This window comes from Cottoperca gobio, chromosome 11, assembly GCF_900634415.1.
Source record: "Cottoperca gobio chromosome 11, fCotGob3.1, whole genome shotgun sequence".
In the NCBI taxonomy this organism is placed as follows: Eukaryota; Metazoa; Chordata; class Actinopteri; order Perciformes; family Bovichtidae; genus Cottoperca; species Cottoperca gobio.
Genome location: NC_041365.1, coordinates 5,085,669 through 5,112,479, shown reverse-complemented (window position 1 = coordinate 5,112,479; position 26,811 = coordinate 5,085,669). Strand labels below are relative to the sequence as shown.

Below are 26,811 nucleotides of genomic sequence, written 5' to 3'. Positions count from 1 at the left end.
ATGTGCTCCAGCCGCAAGATCCTGTGGAGCCTGCTCCTGCTGTCAGTGGTGGAGGTGGGCCTGGGTGTGGCGAGCATCGTCCTGGGAGCCGTGGGCATTAGCTGGGTCCGGGGAGATCACAAGCCGCAGCAGGGCGACGCGTCCCCGGTGTGGAGCGGACTATGTGTACGTCCTGGAAACAACTTTGGTTATTTCCCTTATTTACTTCCAGCGAGGATAAGTATCTCAAGGGGTGTTATGGAGGGTGGAGGCACAGCTAATACTCAGGGGAACTATCCGCCTTTGTACTTATCCACCATTGAATGTATTTCAAAAACGTTCCTAACAGAGAAGGCTATAGGATGTACATCTATGTAAGTATTCAAATAAGGCATATTAATATAGTTTGTCCTTATAAAGGGAAAAGCATGATTGACTACTTGGGAAAAAAGGGGGAATTGCAGTTTTATTATGATTCTGAATGCTTTATATTTATACTTACATAGCCTATAAAACTGTATCAACTTTAACCAATCTCTTGATTCTGCAAAATATTTGAAAACACTTTTCTTTAAGTCTCCCTAATAAGGTATTTTTTCTATGGTTCAATACTCTGTTAGGCTATTTGTATACACACACTTTTGTTGTTTTTGAGGTCATGGTAAAAAAAACTTGTATTAAAGGTATTAAATTGATTATCTTCATACTGGTGGTGGTTTATCTAATATTAATCACTAGCGGGAAGTTGTGGCTCCTCCCTCAGTATTAACACCCAGGATGTGATTAAGAATACACATTTTGGTTATGTTTGTTCTTTATGTGACTTAATGTCCATTAGATGTTAAAGAGATACACACAGACATTTGGCGCATTAGATTAATCTGCGCCGAGTTAAAGATCGGTTTCATTCATTCATGCTTGAATTGTTGCTCGGTGCTTTGGAGGGTCAAAGCTTTTGCGCACAATCATCCCCTTTCTCCTCTGCATATGTCTCCTCTTGTTACAGTGTTACAGTTCCGCCTCATTGTCTTGATTTAGCTGCGGAGCAACGAAAAGTTGAGTTTCTACTGATGCTCTGGCTGTATGAAGTGCGTGGAGCTCAGGAATTATAAGTCATAATAAAACATCTGATTTTTGTGTGGAGTATCTCAAAGACTCCTCAGGTGTGTGGAAAGAAATGAGTGATGTAACATTATGTTGATTGTATGTTTGAGTGTGAGTGCATGTTTGTATAGTAGTTCAAACAGCTGTGAGGTTAAACACACAGCTGTTTGAACTACTATGCTATATGCTGAGTCAGCCCTGTGTCCCGTGATGACCCAAAGGCTTTGCATCTCCTCAGAAACCTGGGAGTTATTAAGACTGACGCCAAAGTAGATTGAATGTCCAACGTTTGATCACAGATTTAGTATCCTGACGAAACAGGAAGGTGATCCTCTTCATATGTATATATATTTTCCATGAGATTACTTCAATTAATTCTAATATCGGTCCAAGTTATTGGGCAACCCTTTGTCAACCTTTAAGGTCATCTGTTACATTCCTGTGTAATTTCTAAATCTTTTTAAACCAATCACTCCTTAAAAGTTTGCCTTTACAGGCAGATAGAAGCTTATAATTCAGACCACCATGTATTCTATAAACAGATGTCACAGATATAAATTCAAGGATTTTTATTGTAATCCCTAAATACTGTGAAGTTAAGAAACTCAAATCCACATTTAAACTACCTGAAAGTGACTTGGCACAAAAAAGCAAACTCTCATCTGCTGATGAAGGCCACAAGATATGTCTGAAAGCTTTGGAAGATATATAGTAAGTGGACCTTGAGCTACTCAAAACCTTCGACTTTAACTGAAAGTAGAGGGGTTTTAAGTTGCTTCCCAATTTTCAATGAATTAATTCAAAACAGTACAGTATACCTGTATCAGAAATGAAGCCAAAGAATGACGTCACACACACGCACACACACACACACACACACACACACACGCACACTCACTGACTACTGCTTTTAGCATAACAATGCAGCTCGCATCTCATTGTTGTGCTGTGCCGCTTGTAAGCGTACTCTGCCAGCGTAATACACCACCCTGCTGTTCCAGTTCGGTCTGAATCATTGACATCCAGGACAATGTGGCTTCCTGTGAGATGCCCACAATAACACACTCTATTTTTAGAGGCAGAAAGTTGCATCTGAATAACCGAGTGTAAAGAATACATTCCCCCTTTCCTGCTGTCAACACGAGGAGGATGGCGTGATGAAACTAGTTAACCAGTAATTTTCTTAAGAACACAACTTTTAACTCATTCACTCTCTTGTTCTCTCTGTTTCCAGTTTCTGGTCTGTGGGATGTGCGGGATGCTGTGTGCTCGCAAGAGGACAGGTCTTATCGTGAGTATATATTTAGTTGGTTCCTTTCCAAGTAGCATCTTTTGTTGTCCTTTCTTATGTGTATTAGTTTGTGGTCTCTCTCTATAAACAGCATTTTCCCGCTGCAGCAAAAAAAAAGATAGGCCTTCCAGTGTAGTCAAAGTGTTTGGAGGGAATATACTTATTCACTTTCTCGCCATGGGTTACATGAAAAGATCAATCAATCACCACTCACATACAGTAAATGAAAGGCCACAGCCAGCAGCCGGTTATCTAATCTCAGCATAAAGACAGGTGGAAACAGCTAGCCTGGCCCTGTCCCCATATCAGCACAGATTAATACTTTATATCTTGTTTGTTTAATCCGCACAAAGATAGAGCATGTGCCAAACTGTTTCTTGGACAGCTGGTTTCTCTGCCAACTGGTCCCTGTACAAGAAATAGTTTGGCACATAATGCTAAATTATGATGTTGTGATTAGTGAAGTGTTTAGAGGTGATGGTAGGTATGGTGTGTCACCCTTTAACAGAGCCAGGCCAGCTGTGTCTCCCTGATTCCAGACGTTATGCTAAGCTAAGCTTACCAGCCATTGAGTGTAGGTTCATATTTAACAGACAGGTGAGAGCGCTATTAAACTTCTCAGCAAACTCTCGGCAAGAAAGCGAATAAGCATATATGAACGTTTCATGATCTAGAAAAATCACGAGTAAAAATTAAAATCTGAAGAATGTTTCGTCCATTTGCCCTTTTTATTTTTATTCTTCGTCTTGTTTTCAGCAGTTTTCGACTCAATGTCAAGCTTTTGTTTATGCTAACCTCAAACAAACTGCTCAGATTAAGTAATATTCTCACAGATTGGTGAGATTTGAGGCTCATTCATTCATTATAAACTGTAGTCATGTTCTCAGTGTCCTCTGTTGCTCACTTCATGATGCCAAATTCTACCTGGTAATTACTGAGTAGATCCAGACACTATATTTCTGAGATGATTTGCTTTTGGTGAGGCAAAAGAGCCTTTGAGAGATGATGGAAATGAAACCCAAATAATTGTTTATTATTATGTATTAAAAATGTTGTTTCCTTAGAATAATTTCTTTGTTTGAACACCAAATAGTTTTACTCTTCTATGTAAACGGAGCGATATAATGTGCTGTCTCCCACCAAGCATCAAATGTTATTCCCCACACATAAACTCTGAAGTATATATATTCCTATCATAAATATGCACTGTGAAGGATGCAATAATATATATGTATACTCTGTGTCACACAAGGTCTGCAGGATCTTTCCCTGGAAGTTTACAAGTAAAGACTAATCCTGTCAAACACCCAAAGGGGCTTGTTGTCCTGCATGTGCGGAGGCCTACAGTGTGCTCTGAAAATGACATCTGGGGAAACCAGAGGAGACAAGCAGTCACCTCTCTTCCCGTCTTTCTTTCCATCTTTTTTACACAGCGATCACGTCGCAGTCTCTCCGTGTCTCTGAGTCCTCGTGTTTCTCTCTTATACTCTCTCTGTCTCCTGCGGGGAGGGCACTAATGATGGATCAATGTCAGCACATTCAGCTGTAACAGAGACATCCCTCAACCTTTCTCTACCTCTGTCTCACCCTATCCATCGCCGCCTATTGTCTCTGTCGCCATCTTTTCATCTTTGTGACTTTCCCTTTGTCATCACTCTCATCTATCTACCTTCTCTGTTCAATCTCCTCCTCCGCGGTCGTTTCGATGCTCTGACTCTCTCCATCTCCTCCCTCCTTGTTTGCCTGCGGGGTGATGATTGCATTAGTTTGGTTTGGCTCCAGAGTCCTGCCAGCCGCTTTCCACACTTCACCGGGTAATGAGTGAAATTGGAGAAGCCCTTTTCCATGCGGTTAAAGGCACTAAAGGCATCTGTACTGGGAGCAATCAAAGAGAACCTGAACTCCGGACACTATACACACACACACAAGCATGCATGAACAATAAACAGGGAGTATAATTGAATCGATTGGATTTTCTTATTCTAATTGCAAAGCAACTTCCAATCAGATCCTGGTGGGAAAGAAATGTGATGCTCATACTGGGTTTGAATTTCCCAGCTGCTTTACTATGCTTTATATAAGTAGGCAATCCATAAAATGTGATTGATGAAATACTGAAAGTAAAATCTCACCAACCGTTTAACACACAAATCAGACACACACACACACACACACACACACACACACACACACACACACACACACACACACACACACACACAAGTGAGCGATGCAAGCATATTTACAAGTCGTGCAATATTTCAGGAAGAGACAGTGTGCTTTGAGAGCGATCCAATTTTCTAATAGGAAATGAGATTTATTTTGACTGACGTTCATATTCATCAAAGCAGCCGTTGTCCAAAAACAGCAGAATGATGGAGATGGATCTCGATAGTAGCTTGTATATCCCCCATCTCATCACTTTTTGTCAGTTTGTTTACAGTTTTGTTTATAACATATCAATTCCGCAGTTTGCATTGGCATAAACCATTCTCTCTGTCGCTGTCCATCAGATGATCCTATTTTCGGCATGCTGTATCTGTGGTCTGATTGGTGGGATCCTCAACTTCCAGTTTGTCCGGGCGCTGAACAAACGACCAGACTCCATGCACTCGATCCACCTGGCTGCCATGACTCTGGCCTGTCTGGGTAAACAACAAATAACATAACACAATGTGATGCAATGCAACACAGCTGAACACGAGTGTTAATGTCTTCTGCATGTGACATGTGTATACTGTCAGAATATACGAATGTTTTTAGAATATAAAGTGAATTTTTAAAGTGAGTTTATATATATTATAATCACACATCATAGCTCCACCTCTATTGAAGGAGACGGCGTGGTCAACTTCTCCTCCACGAAACAATTTTCTTTAGTCTCCCCGTACAATTTGTGGCACGTTACTGGCATGGCTAAAAGAGTATAAAATACTAGATGTGGGACCTTTTCCTGTCTTGTCCAGGGATCTCTTCCTGTACCTTATCCACGTGGCTCACATGTCGCCTGGCCAGCTCCGAGCAGCAGAGGATGTTCCTGGAGAGGGAACACTCGCTCCACCACTCGCACGAGATGACTGAGAAGGTAGGACATGACAGCAGAAGAGAGCTTCTAATTGGTCAGCTTGTTAACAGTATGGCCTTCAGCTCTAACCGTTTCATAACCTAAGAGGATTATAAAGTTTGAAGGGAGGTTCTGGTTGTGTCAGACCGTACTGCAGTAAAATGAGAGGTTTTTTAAAGGGACTCTGGTGCTTGGAAACTGTACTGCTTTTGTGACCGACTACAAGTGTTTTTTGTGTGTCCCCTAACAGGAGATCCTGGACAACTCCAGTAACGGCATTCCTCAGATCTCTTACAACGGACACACCACAGCATCACCGTGACAACATATCACCAAAGGCGACACACTGAAACAGAGACGGTTCATGCTGCTTGCTGTCAGATGACAAATACGGCATGTACTTCTTTCTACACATGCTGCGACGTAACTACATCCTGACTGCAAGGAGTGAAACCAGGTCTCTTGCCTTCGATCCCTTTGACAACAACAGGGAGGCGTTTGAACCTCTGAATGAGTACGCAAACACCGGTTCAAACCCCCCTTTGACCAACTCAAACCAAAGTCGGGATGGAGAGCTGTTGTGTGGGTCATAATTCAGGTGACAAACATCTGCGTGCGGTATCTGACCTTTAAACTAATGAGCTGGAAAGATAGGTTTTATCCAATGAGATGAGCACAAACCAAGCATGCAACCGATTCACTTGAATAGCTCCTGCTAGTTCAGTCCTAATGTCTTTATTTTCGCTGCGTGTCTTGTTAAGGGTTTATGGAATGCAGATCTTGAGATAGCCTAAAGTAAACCGTATTTATGGTCCGATAAATGAATGCTTTGATATGAAATACAGTGATGCGCAATGTACCGTATTGTATATCCATGCTTGTATATCAGGAATCTAGCCGTACCTATAAATCAAACATATTTTTATAAATGCTTCTTATAAAAGTGAATTAAAGTATGACAAACGTAAGAGATGGTTTATCTTGCATGGATTATTTCAGTGGAATTTAGTGCAATATATTTATCTCAGCAATGATAGATTAATTAGCACACACACACACACACACACACACACACACACACACACACACACACACACACACACACACACACAAACACACACACACACGCACGAGAGAATGAGTTTGGGCTTATGATCCGAAAATATTCACATTCATTAAACTAAATGAGGGATAAGTGTAATTACTTAGCTTGTTGCCCCCTCACAACATTTTAATCAAGACACTAAATGTTTCATTTTTGATAAATGCATGTAGTAAATCTTTAAAACCAACAGTACAATATCACACATTGACAACCTGCACACCACGCTGTCAACATAATCAATGTGGAGCAAGATTTAGGAAGTCTCGTCATTCCTATGGGAGCACAGTTTAACTCAGTGAGGCTTTGCTCGGGGTTTACACACTCATTGTAAAGTTAAGTGATGAAGTAAATCTGTTTTAAAGCACCTCTCAAGCAACTATTAACAGCATGCATTTGCACAGAAATACACACAGCTGTGACCTCTAATGAAGATGTGCAATTGCTCTGACAACATCAGGCTGCCGAGTACCTCATTATTGTGTTTGACTACTCCAGAAATGACTGCATTGTGTGTGTGTGTGTGTGTGTGTGTGTGTGTGTGTGTGTGTGTGTGTGTGTGTGTGTGTGTGTGTGTCCGTGTGTGTGTCCGTGTGTGTGTGTGTGTGTGTCCACAGAAAGACCAGCCACTGGGAGCTCTTGCTGACTAAGAAATCACGTCACAATTTAGCACCGAGACAATAAACAGGAGAGGGTCATGGCGCCCAAGAGAGCACTACATCTGCAATATGTGTGTGTGTTTGTGTGTGATATACTGAATCATGTGACCTCCTGTGGTGCTGCTTTGTCAGAAAACCGTAACACAAGATTAGACTGTGTGTGTGTGTGTGTGTGTGTGTGTGTGTGCAAGCATGTTTTTCTATGTGTGCGTGTGCACTAATTGACACCTTAGGTCACCGTAATGATCTTAATGTGCCATCGCAGGTGAGAACAGGATACAGAATCAATGACTGTCTGTTATCAGATGAACAGCTTTACAGCATCCTTGCCAGAGAAGTCGGTGCACACCTTGCAGTTTTACATAACAGAGGGCATGTTGGTGAAGGAATACGTAATTTTCCCTGGTTTGGTAAGACTTTGTCCGAAAGAGTATTAGAAGCTTTTGTCTGTACAGGAGTAAATGATGGTACAGATACCTGCTGGGCCTCGTCTTCCCTGTTCCTCTCTTTCTGTGTGTACGATATCACTATGCTGCCGTGGTGCCCTTGAGCAAGGCACCGGACATCCCCCTTCTCCCATTGCTCCCCGGGCCCTGTACATTAGCTGCCCACTGCTCCTTGTAGTTGATTCCTGGTACTAGGATGGGTTAAAAGCAGAGAACACATTTCACTGTGTGTGTTGTGTGCTCTTCATGTGTGACCATTAAGAAGAGGGTTTCATCTATTCTATTCTGAGGCTTTTAGGGGCCTCAAGACTGTTGTCCGCTTTGCCCTGTTTGTGCCTTTAGCTACACTAGATTATGGTTAGTAAATACAATTCTGAGACATTGGTAGTATTTACTTACTTACATTTTACAACATTAGAAAGCAACTACATATCACATGGTAGATTTGACGTGGAAATTAAACAGTATTTTTTTTATGTACTACTATTAATTGGTTAAAGCCTGAGCCACCCAGGTACAGTTTGTGGCACTAAAGAATATATCTAAGGTTGAAGATATCTATGAGATGGAGCAGATAACTTACTCTCTAAGGTTACACAATAAGAAATGTGATAGAGAGATGGAGATAGAGATGGAGTCCTATAATGAACAGACTTGTTAAAGTAATAATAACAGCAATTAACCTATATGTTTATTTTTACCTTATTTTATTGAACTATTTAATTTATTATCTATTTATGTTTGATTTATTCCTATGCTAATATGACATTAATCAAACCTGTAAAGGATAATATGATTTTACTGAGAATACAAGTAAAGTAGATATTTACGGATTAGGAATCTCTTTTTATTAATCTTCGACTGTACTTCCACCTCCTGGCCAGCAGGTGGCGATATAAAGTCACATTTTGACAGACGTTCAGCTTTCCTCAAAGCGGAAATTGCGTGTACTTCATCTTCCGGTCTTCATAAACAGCATGGCGAATTTAGAGCACGCAGAAGACAACCCAAAACATGTGAAAATGTCCGGGGAAATATGCGCCTCCAGTGCTGTAGTAAACCGACAGAAGAGCCCTCAGTACCTGGCAGAGATACCGGCGTGGTCCCGTGCGCTATCCCGTCGTTCTCAGCCGCCTCCGAGCTGCTGTCAGCGCCGTACTCGTGTCTGGTCATGAACGTGCACCGGAGACACATTGCCCTGCCGCCCATGTACCTGTACAAGAAGAGGACAGGTATACAGGAGGAGCTGGAAACCGAGCTGCTCAAGTTCTCACCGAGGTAACAACACCGGACACGACATTTTTCTTTTGCTTGACTTCTTCAGCTTTGTAAGCCTGTCTGTATTGTGTATGTAGCATTCGTATGTCTTGTAAACTATTTAACTACAAAGCTTCTTGCAGTGGTGGAGAAAGTATATTCAGACCTGTTAATGTTACTTGAGCAAAAGTGGCTCAAGATAATAAAATACTTCACTACAAGCTAAACGCAATTAAAGTATCAAAAGCAAAAGTATTCTTTCTACAGCAGATTGCCCCTTGTCAGTGGTATACTCTATTATATAATTAGTGTTAGTATAATTGAGTTAAGTTAAGTTAAGCTAATGTATCTACTTAGTGCAGAGATTCTGAAATGTATACCAATGCATCACATTTTGTATGTATTTTGTGCTTTCTTTCAAATGGAGCTGGTGTGACCACAATTTAGACGTCTTTATCTGACCATTGATATCATAATTTATCGTATTATATTAAACTTAAATACACCTTGACTTGTTTGACCCGTGCAGTCTAATGGGAGTACCACTGGCTTATGAGAACATCAGGATTGTGGGCCGGCGCGGTAACATCTACGACGACAGCGGCTTCATCCACATGAATATAGAGGCCAACTTTATTGTCTTTGAGCCCCAAAAAGGACAGAAACTGCTGGTAAGAGTCACGTTCACTGCACTCTGCAGAGGCTTGCATTACTTCTCAGTTTTGGTATGTGGCTAAAAAATTCTGTACAGTACATTTACCTCTGACCAACTTTTATGTATTTCATTGTATTCCTACTGTTTCTGTTCCCAGGGGAAAGTTAATAAACTAGGACAAAGCCATGTGGGCTGCCTTGTGCACGGCTGCTTCAACGCCAGCATCCCCAGACCCAACCTGGTTTCTGTGGAGACCTGGCGGGACGCAGGGCCGAGAATCGGAGCAGAAATGGAGTTTGAGGTGACTGCACTCGACGCTGACACTGCGGGGGTGCTGCTGATCAGAGGACGGCTGGACAGGACCAGGCAAGTGCGCGGTGGTGGCGGTTGGAGAGGGATCAAACTAATCTGGGTTCTCTTTTGTTACATAGCTGCAAACGTGTCACCTTTTTAGAGTGAATTCCACGCAGGGCAAATCAGACACATATGAACTTGGTGTTTTTGGGTGCTGTTACTTGAGATGATGCTGTTTTGCTAATCTACAGAATGTTAGCTTGTCCAAAATTGAGCTAATTTAAGCTTTATTTCCAACTAGTTGCAAAACATATACATTTTCTACAGGACGCGAGTGAGTTACCTCTCAAGGCAGTGATGCCAATGTATGATTTACTCAATAACTTCAATATAATAATATCAGAAGTTTTTAAGTGGAAATGTATGTTACACTTTAATAACATGGACTATGTGATTGACGTCTGATCGTTTTTTATTTAACTGGTTGTAAATTGTTTTTAAAAAGTGGTTTAACCCTCGATTGATTGTGTTTTTAAGGGTGCAAGAGCTTCTGGCTATGGGTGAAAGCTGCGAGTCCGTGGTCCCTGCAGACCAGCCAGAAGCACCTGAGCCAGAACTGAACCCAGAAGCCACAGAGGAGTCTCCCAAAGACACCCCAAAGAAGAAGAAGAAGAAGAAGAAGAAGGACAAAGTCAAAGTCAAAGAGGAGGAGGAGGAGGAGGAGAGAGAAGAGGAGACGACAGGAACCTCCTGCCAATTGGACAGCAACACAACACCAAAGCTGAATGGAACAATGAATGAAGCAAATGACAATGAAGCTGGTGAGAAGAAGAAGAAGAAGAAGAAGAAAATTAAAAAACATGTAAAAGAAGAGGAGGTGGAGGTTGAGTTCTCTCCCACGGAGGTCCACTGCAGTGACTCCAGCGGTTACCTTAGTGACAAGCCAAAAAGAAAGAGGAGACATGAAACTGGTACAGATGTCACAACTAGTTTTAGTGAAGATCCTGAACCACCAAAATCCAAGAAGAAGAGGAAAAGTGACACTGAACAATTTGCCTGAAAAGTTGTTTCGCTGTTTGGAAATCAGGTTGATTGTTTGTAATAATTGAGGTAATTCAACATTAATGACGACAATGTTTCTGGAGGATTATACAGACGTGCCTTAACAAATTAAACACAATTTTTTAGCAAGTGAGATCTCTGGTGGGTTCTTTCGAGATCCTCTAAAAGCGTTTCTAGAGAGCGTCAGACTTGCTGCAGGAGCCTTTCTACAGTCATGTGTTGTAACTTGTGGAAAAGCTTAAAGAAGAGTGTAACTCCCTCACACAGCCTGAGGGGGGGAGCAGAACTGCTTCATATGTCAAGACTGGGACACAAAAACAGAGGAGTGAAACCATGTCAACTTCATCTACAATGGTTCTGAGAGTAAATAAGGTCTTTGCATTGGATTTTTGGAGCCAAATGGGCGAAACCTACTTCATATCAATGCTCTGTACATACTTATGTTTGGTTACTGGAGAAGGAAGGCTAGACAGCTGAGACTGCCAAGCTCAGTTTAAGAAACTATTCTTTTCGTTTCACTGAAAACCAACAGACATGTACATTAAATCTTCTGATCTCCTCCCAATTAAAGAGCTCTGTATTTTGAGAGGTTTACCTTGCTTCCATTTTTCATTCAGAATCTCAAACAAAGAGCGTCTGAAAATCTCCAGTTTAGAAATCTACAACATTGCTTTGATCGTGAGATTATTATTATTATTATTATTAATATAAAGATTTCTTGTTTTTCATGGCAAATTCCCTCCCACAACAAACTCTTCTTACGCTGGCCAGTGGGTGTCAGGTGATGAAGTGCTAAGAGATGGCCTAAAGATCTTTGTGTTTTCTTTACCCCCCCCACCTCCGCCCACCCCCCACAGTCGCACCACACACAAGCCTGCCTTTCAGTAGGGAGTCTCATTAGCTGTGAGGTGCTAAAAGTTGGAGAGCTTATCTGGAGCTGCTTAAAGAAGACAGATAAGAAGCAGCAATTAACTCGGCTCATCTTCATCTGTCACACCTTGATCATGTACATCTGTGTTTTATAATAAGAGCCTTTATGAAGACTTAACATTTATAACTGCAGACTTGAAGGCGTAGTGAGAAACCCAGAAGTATTTATTAAATTCCTAAAGGATTTGTACAATTTGGAAACCCAAAAGTTGGCTTTTAACTCATTTTAAAGCTTATAACTTTAAAGTAAGAGTAAATGACTGTTTTAACACAGTTACACACTCTGAAGCTTTTGTATACTGAAATAAGATCTCAATGAACTAACTAATTTAAATAATCTGACCCTACTTCCAGTAAAACATACAAACTCATGTTATCCAACATTAACTCCAAACCAAAAGTGCTTTAATTCAAATGTGTGATCTTGAGCCAAATACATTATGTGAAAAATTCAGGTGGACTTTATATGGTTCACTGTCATTTGTCCTCCAATGACCCCCCCTCTGCCTTTATCACACTTTTGCCCAAATGTAACCCCTGCCCGTGTGCACCTCTCCTGCACCTGTACCCCCTCCCTCCATCACCACTCATGTATCTTGTCATTCCCCATATCACTCCCTCACGCTGACTCCCCCTCTTTCCCTATCCTGCTTTCTCTCTTCCTCCTACTTGTCTCTCTGATTTATAGGAGGCGGTGTGCAGTTCACACACATTCCACTTCTGACACCCCTACCCCCCTCCTGCCACTGGACTCTCATATCTTGGCACGGTCGTTTATCTTCATGATCCTCCGATGGAGAGCAGAAGAAGAGGGAGGGCGAGAGAGATGAGACAATGGGAGGAGTGCTGTTTTGTTGTGCAGGCCAGAACTATCTTTTCATACACCTCTGTCTGCCTCTCAAAGAGTGTGTGTGTATGTGGATTGGCTGTGTGTTGCTCTATCTCCTGTGTCAAAGTTTCCAGGCCTCGCAGATCTTACATGAAAGAGCCCCTGAAGTCTTTATGGAGAACAAACGGCTCCCTGACGCAATGCTCTAGGTTCAGGACACACACACACACACACACACACACACACACACACACACACACACAGCGACCCATGCCACACACTCACTGGCCCACTCACTCATTCACTCATGCAGACACACCACATCCACAACCCACAATCCACAAATCCCCATCCTTGCACACCCCCGTCGGCCAGGCCTAATTAGTTATGTGGTCGGCGCTCTGCTCTCTCCCTGAGCCCCAAATGGCAGCAGGTCATAAAACCTTAAGTGTTCCACCAGTCAGAGCAGTGCAACTGTGGCCATATATCCTCCAACGCAGCCCAGCCAGGGCTGACTCGTATCAAGGCCTATCTCTCACAGGCCTACTGACATCCATGAAATCCCTTTATGGCATTTTCAAAGGCATTTCTAAGAGATTTTTGGCACTTCTGCTTTGCATCTCTGTTTTTTATGCTCCCTCAGGTAGGCAAATAGCCCAAGCTCACACACAGTAAGACGGGCTTCAGCATTAAATCAGTGATATTCAATTTACGGCCTGCAGGCCAAATCCCGGCCAGGATAGGGGCCCGGGTGGCACGCTGACCGTTTTTTAATTCACAATATAAATAAGTAGCTAAAGTGTATTAAAAAAGCATCCAAATAGACTAATTGAGCTTGTGTATTAAAATAAAAAGTGCCAGAGGAGGATCCTACAGACCCCTGATAGAGGTCTGACTTAAGCCCCAAATTCATTTTATCTGATAAATATTATTAATGTTTGTTTATTAAGTGGCCCTTGAACTCCTCTTATTTTTGCAGAAGTGGCTCCCTGGACAAAGCAAGTTGAGTATCTCTGCATTAAACTCTTTCCCAAAGGTTCAGTGTCCACACATGTATACAAGAACACATGCACACACACTATTAACCCCAAAAGTAAACGTTACTTTTTGGTGAGTTGGATTCCCATAGTTAGTTTGTTTCCTTGGCACCCGACACCCACCGTCCTGCCCTCAGTAACCCTGGCGACGACAGACGGGCGTTTCTTGTGACACACATTTTGCTCATGGGAATTGTGTTTGAGTCTGTGTGTGTGTGTGTGTTTGTGTGTGTTTGTCCAATTTCAAACGCCTATTATCTTTTAGATACCTCAGGGAGTCATCAGTGAATGTGTTAATGAAACAACTGATTAAATTGGATTAGATAATAGAGGATCCTGTTACCTCTAAGTCCAGCGATCATTGAACGGTTTGGTCATCTGACCTCGTGGGTGTGCACACGGCATAATCTTTTGAAGTTAAAGCAATTTGTCGGTCATTTTTAAGGGCCGGTTTATGGTAGAAATTAGCAGGTTAGTACAACGTGTTGTCCAACCATGTCATACTAGAGAGTGGGGATTAGTAATATTTCCAGTAAGTCTCTCTTGCTAGGCATTTATCATGTTGCATTCGGTTGTGAAGAATTAAAAAAAAAAAGAGGGCAAGAGAAAGAAGTTCAAACTCTCAAAATTTAACTGCAACTATTCATTTTCCAGATTGCTTTTGACCTGGAAATAATAATTTAGTATAAGCTGTGTTAATAATATAAACAGTTTGGACACAATAAATCTATCATTTATGTACAAAAGCTCTTACTGCTGGCATCGACCATCAGACGGTTCAATTGAACTATATTACAAGTGCATTTTACTGCTAATACTTGTTTACTATAACTTCATGTTTTGAATGTATGCAAAGGATTTGAATAGGTTCCCACCACTGCATCTGTAAACTATATACATAATAGTACATTACACGCAAAGTGGCAGAATAAATGTGTAGATTTATGCTTTTCTCTGGAACTAAATGTGATACACATAATACATCACATGTTGATATTATGTGATATTTACACGTTCACAATGTTCATATTTAGAATTCATTATGCGTTTTCCCTTCTTTCAATACATGATTTTAAATATATTTTAATGTGTGTGTGTGTGTGTGTGTGTGAGAGAGTGTGAGTGTGGGTGTGAGCGTGTGTGTGTGTGCTCTGGCCAGCTAGCCAAGTGAGATTAATAGGGCTCAGTGTAATCAGGAGGTAATGGGAGGCTCATAGTCGTCTAGACAGTGTTCAGACCAAACTGAAACTCCTATACCCAAAACACTGGGGAAATATGGCAGGACCAAAGATGGAAGAAAAAAAAAAACATGTCATCTTAACTGTATTCAGCTATTATGATAGTAACATCGTCCGCAGAGACAAAGCTAATATTGAAAGAATGAGGCCAAATCGTATGAACATACACATAAATGGCAAAGTGAACACAGTTATTTATTGTGGAACAACAAGCTAATGTAAAAAAATATCTAAAATATTATCACTCCCTATACTTTTTGCATATAAATCGAGAGGAAAGCTGAAATGTGGAGAGGAGTAATGAGGCAAGGGTTAAGAAGAGGAACATACATTGCATATCAGACTTTCTGCCACAACCTCCCAAAAACCACAGAAAAATAAATAAGCCAAAAGGGGAGGGAAAAAAAGGTACATGTCTGGAAAAAATTATCTAATGTTTAGTCATGTAGCTTTGCAGCAGAATACCCAGGACACAACTAAATATTTTATCATTATATGTTCATGACAACCTTGTCAAACCGCAGAGCAGAGCTGTAGGTAGATATAGGAAAGAGGGCACGAGAGAGAGAGAGAGAGAGAGAGAGAGAGAGAGATGAAAGTGAAAGTGAAGGTTGGGTGGCCAAAGAGCTGCTGATGATGTGTGGGCTAAACCTGATTGCTGGAAAAGCACTTATAAAGTCATCGACGTGAAGATGAAAGAAGCTCCCCTGATCCGTGAACCATTCGCTGACTGGCAAGCAGCATCATTCTAATGACCAAAGACTTAATTCTCATTTATGACAAATATGTTTAATATACAAATAAAGAGACAAAGATCTTTCCTTAGTGAGTTTATAGATCTGTGCTAAAGACAGAAGCTCTCACAGACTCTGAGAAGTTCTTCATGTTGAGTTAGAGAGCTGCATGTGTATGAACATGAGGTGGAGTTTGGGTGGAGTTTCATAAGTCTTTCAATGTCCCAAAACAGCACCACTGTAACTTTCTTTATTCACTTTCATTGTGAGGCTGCATGAGAGAGAGAGAACATATTTTTAAGATGATATGCCAATAAGTGATTACGAAGAATTTCCCAAGGATTTGGGAAACTGTAAATCATCAAGTTGTAATCCATTTGATGCGCTCTGATCCGCCCAGAGACTCCTGCTTTCATGTACAGATAGAGAAATAACTTTTCAATGTGCTGGATGTCCACACACTACAGGTGCGAACACACGGACTCTTCAAACCGCACTGACCATCGTTAACAATATATTTCATGAAGTTGTCTGAAGTATCAGAGATGAAAGTAATAATCCTCCAACACCTGTCCACCCACTCCAGACCAGGGCCATAATAAAAGCAATGGTATCAGAGGGGAAAAGAAAAAAACCCATTTGGTGAAATAAACACAGACATGATTACATAGAAATTCAACTACACATGTCGACACAGATGCACGTGTGCGTAAGTCAAACACTATCTCTCGCTGTCCACCCACAACAAACTGTTTAGGGTTTTCATCGCTTCACCGCTATCTGGTGACCGAAGCACTGTTGTCAACTCAGGCGTAATAACTTATTCTCAATCTCAGGACATGTATTGGGATCTGAGTACTCGATGGGCTGCTGAAGCAGGGCTCCTTCTATGAACTCCCTATGATCAGTAATCCAGCATTCAAAAGTTTTGTTTTATTGTTTGTGTGAGAATTGGTGACGTTTTTCCTCAGCGCTGCTGTCCATAATTCCCAACTCGCCTCTGTTCCAAAGCAGTTCTGGCAATGTGGTGAGTATAAAAGAAAGTCTAATCCGTCAGGAACGGTCGTGTCAAAACATAATTTACATAAACAATCTCAAATGTATGATTTGTTATTTTTGCTATTTAGCACCTGAACAGTTTTACTTCACTTCACTCATAACCCGTGGTTGTGAATATGGACTTGCAAAAACTAGCGAGTCAAAAACTCTGCTAACATCAAGCAAGTGAAACAACACAAGACTTCTCAAGCCAGCTAACATCACTTACTAGTCCAACAGCATGAAGGCCAGCTCTGCGTCTGTCTTGCAGCCTTTTTTTTTTTGCAAACCCTCTTTCTCAGTTACTCTCTCCTTTTTCCTTGTTAGCTTCTCCTGTCAAAGTCGTCTTCGGTATCTTCGCCTCTACCATTGTGTGTGTAGAGGCTGCTGTTCCGTTCCGTAATTGCTCACCAGCAGCATTCCCACCATTGTTTTGTTTTTAAGCCGTTATTTTAGGGTAAAATAGTTGCGTAATGTTGCTTTAAAAATGATGATTTACACAAGAACATACCCAGCCAAACACATTTTATGGCAAACAAACCTATAGTGCAAAAGCGCTATAGGCAAACTGCTCGTCTCTACACCATTGTCCTATATTTCCCTCGGGATTAATAAAGTATCTATCTATCTTCATCACCATCATCAAATAGTGACATCTTTCTCCTCAGCCGTTCAGCCTTCTCAGCGTACACCAGTATTCAGAATATGAGTGTTAAAACAAATGAAACATGGCACCCTTAAAATACACAGCAAAGAGTGGGTGACCTTCTTTCAGAAAATAAACACAGACATTACTCAGACTGCAGAAGGGGGTGGGGGGTATGAGCTGAGGCAAGGTGCTGACATGGGTGACGGTGGGTGGGGGAGTTTGGTGTGACAGTGGAGAGGGAAAGCTAAGAGGTTTGAGAGGTTGGATTAAGAGGAAGGTAATTTGGAAAAGAGGAGCTGAGGGCAGGCAGCAGTTTGGTGAGTGGGTGGTGTAGTTTTGGAGAAGGAGGGGAGGAATTGGGAGGAGGGGGGAGCAAAAAGATATATGATGTGGTATTGGGGTTTATCCAACTTCCACACACGCATGAACCCTGTGTTTGGCTGGCCACCCTGGCAGTGTAAACACACCATGACTGGCTGCTGGCTATAGTGCCCAGCAAATCAGAGGAAGGTGGGACAAGTGAACCAATGAGTCAGCTTTTGGGTGTGGAGAGAGAAGGAAAGAAAGGCCAAGAGAATCCCAGTGACACAATGAAGAAGAGGCAGATAGGTCAGGAGTTAAACTCATCTCCCTTACTCCCCCCTGCTTCCCACTGACTCCCTCCCTCTCAAATGTTCAACTCCAAAAGTACTTCATCTGCAAGACCCTTATAAAGGACAGTATAGCCAATGTTGTACAATGTTTACAATGTAATATAAGTCTATATATGCAATCATTGTTCAAATATATTAATCTGCCTCACCAGTTGCCTTTCTTCACTCATAATTTGCTAAATATGGAGGGAGTGAAGGTTGTACTTAGGAGAGAACGAGATGAAAATGAGGGAGATGTGGAGAGAAACAACTCCGAGGAGGACAGTCAAGGAAATAGAAACAGAACGAAAGAGAAGTGTCTAGTTTCAGATTTACAGTGGTGGTGGGAGAGATTTGGCTGTGCACTCTGAGGACAGAGCCAGAGGAGGAGTAGGAAGAGAGATTTACATGGTGAGAACAGCTCTGGCTGCAGCAGCACTGTGCTGGACACATACTGTTCTCCAGTGATCTCTATATCAAACAAAAAAACTACTAAATGACTACTGCTTCAGCGTGACAACACAATACTCACATAATTAAAAATCCACACTCTTTTTCCATTCACAATCACAATGTGAAATGAGTGAACGCATGTTTCCCAACACAAAAGACTCAAAGTATATTCTTCCTAAGCCGCCTACTCAGATTTTACTGTGATGATATATGGACCCAAGATCCAATAGGGGTTTAGTGTCAAGATGGTCTTTCTGCTAGGTGCTGTAAAAATAATGCATATACAATTTATGGACTGAAGTGCTAGGTTGCATTTGGAAAAGTTGATATAACAACCTGTCTTGACCAAAAATGTGCAGTAGTTAACTTTGGTCCAGACTTGAAATATCTCAACAACTATTGGATGGCTTGCTATGATATTTTGTACAGATATTTATGATCCCCAGAAGATGAATTCTAATGACTTTGTTGATCCCCTGAATTTCTATCTGGCGCCAACATCAGGTCAAAGGTTTAATTGGTCCAATTCTTTAGGTTTGACAAAAATACAGTACTTTCAAAACTGATAACCATTTCATCAACCTCAGCTGTATTTGGAGTTAGCATGCTAAAACAATGATGTGAGACCTGCTTAACATCAGCATGTTCGCAGTACGCAATTTATTTTAAAAGCATTTTTTGTTTGACATCCCGACAGCAGTCAATAAATGATAAATTAATCTGTGACTGTCGCAGGCCTGTAATGAGCCCGGTCCGATGAGATGGCCTGTCTTTCACTATAAGCAGAAAACAATTCCCAATATTAACGTTCTAGCTTGACAGCTGTGACTACTAACAATAGTGTAATAATGCTCGTTGTTTATGCTAATTATGATAATGTTAGGTGTTTTTTTACATGAGTTAGTTGGATATGGTTAGCGATGACAACAATGCGCTGCAGTCCTCTGCGGTGGACTCGTTCTTCAGCAGTAGTCAGGCAGTGTGCGTTTATGTGTTTTGCGGTAGTGGCTATGGAGGGAGGCCTGAAGGGAGGGGCTGGAATTTCTTTCGGTTGGATTCTTTCAAAATCTAGCTTACTCTTGCTGATTTCCCCAAAGTTGCATACCCCAGCTTTAACTGAATCAAACATCCAGACTTCTTACCAACATTTCTATTTCACACTGAGGTTGTTTCTGTCAAACCTCTGCTGTTTACTTCCACAAACATATAGTCACACCACAAACTATCACTAATTTCCCTCTGAGTGTAACCAATAATAACAGAGCAGGGCAGGAAATGGGCCATTATGAGTCTCTGTATGAAGGTCTGTCCTGTATGTTTTCACTCTGACAAAACTGGGGATAAACCCCTGTAGGTGTGTGTGTGTGTGTGTGTGTGTGTGTGTGTGTGTGTGTGTGTGTGTGTGTGTGTGTGTGTGTGTGTGTGTGTGTGTGTGTGTGCCTCTTTTGGGGTTTTACTCCTTATTTAAGACCAATATTTACCCAGCAGCCCCAGGGTGAGATTACCTCATATTCTCCCGCCCAGCTGTGCTTTCTCAGCGTTTCCACGACAACTGGCGGAATGTCCCATCATGTTTATCTGACTGCCGGGAAAACAGAGAGTGAGAGGAAGAGGAGGCAGAGGAGGGAGATGGAGAAGATACACTTAGATAGAGTGTGTATACAAGACACACTCATACTCTTGTGTATATGTTATAACCACACAGGAAAGCATAAGGAACAACGTTACTATTGGTTTGTTACTGACGTGACTGGTATCAGGGCATCTTCACACTAACTCAATTTTACAAGCCCCTACTGGGCATTTTTAAGCAGAATATAAGTGTTAAGCGTTTGTTTTTGAGAGGAGGAAACTTCTACGGATAATCCGACTCTTGGTAAAAACCTAAACGTCTGGATTTGATGTTTTTACAGAAACAAGCTGAGCAAACGTTAGTGGCAACTCAGCTCGCAGCCCTGTCTTTTGTTATTGTTTTGATTGAGAGACCCCTAGTCGCAGAAAATTACACATTATGTGTTTAATGGTTTCTGACACATTATAATGTTGGCATTTATAAGGTATAATATGATGCATTTCTAAGTGTTTGTTCATTTGTTTGGTTGCAATGAAGCATCCTTAACTAGGCTATAAACAGTGTCACATATATAATCACATATAATTTACATGTGGCATACACGTGACAGGTCTGTAATTAACTGAATTGAAGCACTTCTTAAATATGGTGGATTAAAATAATGTTACCAAACTTGCTGTTAATGTTAATAATGCAATCTTTCACAATAGGCGCCAAGAGTAACAACTAGTACTCAACCATTCAAACCTAACAACTGCACAAGAACACTACTTAGATGCATTCATGTACTATCAGAGCAGTGACCTGGCAACCTACTGCATGTATGAACAGCAACTTCAGCTGAAATGCAAATCTTTGCAAAGCTGCAGAGGTTATGTTCTGGGATTGAGCAAAACCCCTGACCAAACCAAAAGAGAACGTATCCTCATTTTTACAGTATTTATACAATCAGTTACCGAGTTAGTCCAGGTCTGTGAGGCTCAACATTTGAATTTTTAATTCCTCTGGAACAATTTGTCATCATGAGTGGGCTTTAAAACCATCAGCACTACTCTATAGCTGAATACAGAAACGTTCATAACAGCTCAGTGTCTCCTTAAACCACAATAGTTGAGTTGCCCATGAGTAAGTTATTTAACCCCAAGAGACTCAAAGTCTGGAGACTGTTTTTGTTCTGAACAGAACCTGTGTTTATGTATGAAATGCAACCTTTCTTGCTGCCTATTCAATTATTAGGCAAATCAGTGTTTGTGTTCTTAGTCAAACTGCCTGATTTAAGTATAATACAATTACATTTGAAAAACTTTATTGGGTAAAACAAGAAGGAAATTGTAGTTGGCAAGTCAAGCACAATTTCCTATAACCTCAACAGCAACATTAAAACATTTCAAATAAGCTCTGTCTCTGAAACTCTGACACTGGAAACGTCTCCCTGCAGGTCAGCTAAGGCAAAAATAAAACTGCTCATAACACGTGAGATGGACACAACAAATTTCTTTCACCCAAAAAAAAGCCTCTTACACAAATAATTAATGTGAAATCGTGTATCATTTGGATGGGTTCATAAAGTTAGTCTCAGTAAAGCTTTAATTTGTCATCACAACTATCGTCAACAACAACAATAACAAGTTTGTTCTCAGTAATCCAGAGCTAGTTATAGTGTCCGAGCACAGAGGCTAAAGCCCCCAGTTAAACCTGTGGCTCTCTCAGCAGTCTATGCAGTGTGGACTCTGTCCTGCCATGGGAACGGACAGTTATTTGCTTTAATTTGCAACAGAAAAGCGTGTGGTGTATAGTGACTGTTAGGGAATGTTCTATTTGGTCTTCTCCCAGCCAGTTTAAGTGATAAAAGTGTCATTATTTAGCCTCTGAAGCAGAGGGGAGAGTGCAAACAAGACTGTATGACCCTCTGTCAAGAGCCTCCGTTCTTCAGAAGCTCATCAAGGGCCTCCAGGAGGACAGAGCATCAATTGGCAGGGCCCTCCAGCTTCCTCTTGGCCTTTTTAAGCCTCTCTCCTCGGATTCAACCCAGTCACTGGCTGACTAACATTAGAAATGGACTCAATTTAGAGGCAGAGGGGACATGAAAGATGTCTCGCTGTGAGGAGACTTATTAAAACAGCAGGAAAGGCCCTTGGATTTGAGCCAAATAGGATCTCACCCTGTTGTGCTCTGACCGGATTTGGAGAAATTTGGATTTACTTGTTGCAATGCTCTCCTGCTTTGATCTCTGTGTCTGGTGAGTGCTTTCCGACAGTCCTGAAAGCTTTGATTGGCGTCAATTTCTGTGGTTGACTGAATAGCACACATATAAAAGTGACATATTCTCTGTGAGACTGCTGTTTGGGACCGAATGTGGAGATGCAGGACCGCTTAGTAGACTCAACGTTAATAGATTTTGTCAATGACATGAACATGACGGAGTTTCCGCAAAAGTGCACTTTGGGAGAAAAACAGCAGGTGGATAATGACGCATCCAGCCCGGACAGCCAGACGAGGCTGAGCGACTCGCCCTGGAGCGACCTGGAGGACGGCGTGCACACTGCGGAGCTGATGATGGGCGCACCGAGGTACTGCAGCCGCGGGGCGCACGGGCATCACAGTAAGTCTAAACGGAGGAGGATCATCACCGTGGTCCAGCGGCAGGCGGCTAACGTGCGAGAAAGGAAGCGGATGTTTAGCTTGAATGAGGCGTTTGATGAACTGAGGAGGAAAGTTCCCACATTCGCCTACGAGAAAAGACTGTCCCGTATCGACACACTCCGTCTGGCCATCGTCTACATCTCCTTCATGACGGACCTGCTGGAGAACACCTGAGTATAAATAGTCCAATATGCACTTTATTCCTTGGAGATTGGATTGAGTGTAATACTAAAATGGTTGAACTGATGAACTGCTCTAAATTTACATTCGTGCTAGCTTTATTCAAACTGTGATATGGCTCCATTTCCTAAAACGTAAAACTTGACAACAAGTAAATATTTGAAACTATACAGACTTTTTTTAAACAACGTCTCAAACAAAGCAATCCTATCCGTCAGGAAAGTATAGCAGGGACATCATAATAGTATATTGCAGATGACAAATTATAAGACATAAACAATCCGAGAGCACCTGCTCCAAATATTTCACTTAGTATATGTGACTTATTGCTGCTTTAAAATAAATCTATATGCTATAATACTTTCTGTATTCTTTGCTCTGCATCACAATCATAAAGAAAACAACAAGCAATTTATTTTTAAACACATTTAGGCCTATGCACATGTAACGTATTATAATGTCATGCTCGATTATTGTCCTCAAAGTTTTATACATTGGATAATTAGAAGGCTGCTTCCAATAATATTTTAAGAAGTGTAAATGTTTGAAACACTAATAATATAAGTTTCAATTGAAGATGGCTATACATATTTATGGAGGCTTTCTATGCAAGACTGAACTCTTCAGGTGTGTTATTTATTTCAGCACCTTGGAGAGAGGCATGGCCTCACCTGGCCTGATGCAGACACGGAACAGGTGTGGCTGAGAACAAGGGACGCTTGAAGCTCAAAAGAAAAATGAAAACAAACAAGAGAAAGATGTACTTGCCCTTAAAAACCGTATTAAGTGCTAATGAAAAAATTAAAAAAGCTAATGAGTAAAGATTCAGCGGATTTAAATCGCAAATCCAAGGTTCACTGCGTGACACTGGATGTTGTCTTTAGCACTGAGGTGTAAATTGAGTCAGGTCAGGGAGATTCAGGCCCGACAGGCGCTTGTGGCGGTTCCTCCTAATAAAAAGGGACCAGACCAGGCCTGCTGTGGACCTCCTCGTGTGTCATCCTCCCTCATCAGAGGTGAGGCCTCCCGTGGATAATTCACACCACAGACCAACTCCAAAGGTTGGCAGCAGATCCAGTTTCAGCCTCATGTAGAGGTATCTCTGCTGGATTTTGATATAAAACCGCGCCAGGCCCCACAGCTGGGTGGTCATGTGTGCGTGTTTAGTCTCTCTCTCTCTCTCTCTCTCTCTCTCTCTCTCTCTCTCTCTCTCTCTCTCTCTCTCTCTCTCTCTCCATCTTCATCACCTCCAGTGTTTGCATTACGCTCCAGCCGTACACCTCCTTCAGTGACCCCGCTGTGAGCACGGATCCGCCTTGAGAGGTCCCTGGGACGGCCTGTCTTTTAAACCTGAGCCGCGGTGTCCAGATCCCTGCGGGAGTGAGACCCATTTAAGCGCATACCTCAACGCGGGGCTGCTGACGGGAAAATAAACACCTCGGTCTGCTTACGAGCTGAGCCCTCCTGCTGCGACAACCTCCTGTGTTTCAGTAGGTCTGATATTTTTTACCGCCACCACTGCTCCCATCTCCTGCAGTGTCTAGACCTGTGCAGGGAGACTTGAGGCCCACAACAGACAACAGGCTTTGATTTATTTGTAATAGGAAAGAAATACCACGCATATAGGCTTATGGTGGAAACTTTTTAAAAGGACTTGGAAAATGGCACGAAACAAAATGAACAGGAAACGCGTCTAATTCCTAGTCATAATAAAAACAATGTTAGAGTTCAGACCATCTTAACTTACAAATATTTGTTAACTCTTTGTAATATATATATATATATATATATATATATATATATATATATATATATATATATATATATATATATATATATATATATATATATATATATATATATATATTATTATCCAGGCTATATAACAAGGTTTTAAACAGCTCCACCTAGCTGGTAGAGCCAGAGCAACTCTCTGTTTCTGACTTTAAACATAGAGTTGCGGTTTAATGTACAATAGGTCTGAATCCAAGAGTGAGAAAAAAACAGCATTATATATTTGGGGCAGAAGTAAATTGGGGTGGTGAAGGGAGAAATAAAGAAACCCTATAAAAAGGGACAGCTCCTCCTGCTGTCCTTGCACAAATCTACACACCCCCTTTCGCAATCTTGTGTAAGGGAGTCTTAAGGAGTCTTAAACAGCAGTTCTGATATTATAGCTCGAACTCTCCTTCCCCTGCAGTATTATGTTACACCCCTCCTCACCCAATCACAGAGCTCCCCAAAATCCTCCTGTCCGCTCCCCTCTATAAGAGCCCCGGTCGTCCCAGTCTGGCAGACACCTCTCCCTCTCCGTGGCGCACGAGATTTACCGTAATACCAGCCCACACCCCTTTGCAAGCTACACTTCTTATTACCTGTTGAGTTTGTTGATGTTGTATCCAGTTCACTGAATTAGGGTCAGGGGTTATTACGCTCCGACAGACCATTACAAAGTTTTGGAAGAGACGATGCGGGAAGAGGACTCCTCTCCAATGGACAGTGCGGGAAACAGCGAGGAGGAGACCGACCGTGAGCTGCCGAGGAGAGGCGCGAGGAAGCGGCGGGCGACACGGAGGCGCGTGGACGACGAGGAGGAGGAAGACATGGAGTGTCCGAACTCCGGGAAGAAGAAATGCAGAAAGAGCTGCGACGGAGGAGGCGGCAGCGCAGGGAGCGGCGACAGTGAAGCCAGCAGCAGCAGCAGCCCCGAGCCCTCCTTCGATGACCTACAGACACAGCGCGTGGTGGCCAATATCCGCGAGCGGCAACGGACGCAGTCCCTCAACGAGGCATTCACGTCGTTACGTAAGATCATTCCCACCCTCCCGTCGGACAAACTCAGCAAAATCCAGACGCTGAAGCTGGCGGCCCGGTATATCGACTTCCTGTGCCAGGTTCTGCAGAGCGATGAGCTGGACGCGCGAGGGACCAGCTGCAGCTACGTGGCGCACGAGCGCCTGAGCTACGCGTTCTCGGTCTGGAGAATGGGGGGCTCGTGGTCCTTGTCTACTACTTCGTCCCACTAGCCGGACTGCTGTGGATGGTACATCACGGTAAGATGAGCCACTTTCGCTTTTCATCTTGCATGGAGTCAAGATGTGCCAAAATGTTCCAATGCGCATTTTACGCACACAAACTAATGTGAAAAATATAACTTACATAGCTGTAATGTTCCAATAGGGATACTGTCGCTAATCAAACATTACTAACATTTAGATGAAATGGATGTAGGTCCCTGAAGACTGTACAAAACATTGCTCACATTATGTGTAAGACTTAAACTAAGTTACTACTTATAATAGGCTTTTTCTTTTACATTGCTTACCCCATATGTCCCAACCAGGTTACACTGCTCCAAATATTGTCTAATGCGTTAATCTTAATACATGAGTCCTACAAACGAAACATTTCTATGTATTGTATTAATCAAAATGATATTTCTTTCACAGATTATCCTGACTGAAGAACCACTGGGTCAGGCCGACCCTTCAGATTGACAGACTGAAACTGAGGGGCCAGCGGCTGTGCTTCAGGCCTCAGAGGAGAGCGGGCTTTTCATATTCCCTGTTGCAAGGACTGTAATGTTTGCAATGGAGCACTTAGGACAGACAGGACGGATATGAAGAAAGAAAGACCACTGCGACTATGAATGTTGTAAAAACAAAATTAGTTCTGAGGAACTGCTCTGTTTTTGAAACATGAAAGAAAACTGACAATTTATTCCACATTCCCTGTGACAATGTTTCACAGCAAATGAAGTATTTTGTATTTATTTTTCTACACAGTCTCGAAATTCCTTTTCCCCACTCAAATATAAGTTATTCATATTTGGGATATCACAGAACGCTGAATGGATCAGGAGTCTGCGCATTTTGAGTGTTGTAAATATTTGGTAATATCTTGAATTAAAAAATGAAAGTATCATTCTTATCTCGCAATTGTCTGGATATTCATTATAGACG

The 26,811-nt window shown here is 41.9% G+C and overlaps 3 protein-coding genes and 1 long non-coding RNA gene across 5 annotated transcripts; 3 read left to right on the top strand and 1 right to left on the bottom strand.

The window, feature by feature from the left end:
• On the top strand, positions 1–6,321 carry tmem196 (transmembrane protein 196). 2 transcript variants are annotated; one of them, XM_029443044.1, is made up of 5 exons: positions 1–147; positions 2,318–2,374; positions 4,888–5,023; positions 5,341–5,459; positions 5,689–6,321. In XM_029443044.1, exons 1-5 carry the CDS (start codon positions 1–3, stop codon positions 5,758–5,760), a joined length of 531 nt encoding a protein of 176 aa, XP_029298904.1. In that variant the 3' UTR covers positions 5,761–6,321. The 2 variants fall into 2 exon arrangements, with proteins under 2 accessions (XP_029298904.1, XP_029298903.1); XM_029443043.1 differs by having other exon boundaries at positions 1–165.
• LOC115015589 (uncharacterized) lies at positions 4,708–25,370 on the bottom strand. Its single transcript, XR_003833007.1, has 3 exons — positions 25,225–25,370; positions 19,959–20,035; positions 4,708–5,019 (listed from the first exon to the last, which is right to left on the bottom strand). It is a non-coding gene; the product is annotated as an uncharacterized LOC115015589 (long non-coding RNA).
• Positions 8,586–11,501, top strand: polr1f (RNA polymerase I subunit F). Its single transcript, XM_029443040.1, is given in 5 exon segments — positions 8,586–8,725; positions 8,728–8,923; positions 9,432–9,573; positions 9,715–9,923; positions 10,389–11,501. Coding segments are annotated over 5 exon segments (1,173 nt in total). The 5' UTR covers positions 8,586–8,622; the 3' UTR covers positions 10,912–11,501.
• twist1a (twist family bHLH transcription factor 1a) lies at positions 25,165–26,773 on the top strand. The gene is made up of 2 exons (XM_029443042.1): positions 25,165–25,902; positions 26,299–26,773. The coding sequence occupies exon 1, from the start codon at positions 25,318–25,320 to the stop codon at positions 25,873–25,875; it is 558 nt and encodes a 185-aa protein (XP_029298902.1). The 5' UTR covers positions 25,165–25,317; the 3' UTR covers positions 25,876–25,902; positions 26,299–26,773.
• The last annotated feature ends 38 nt before the right edge of the window (positions 26,774–26,811 follow it).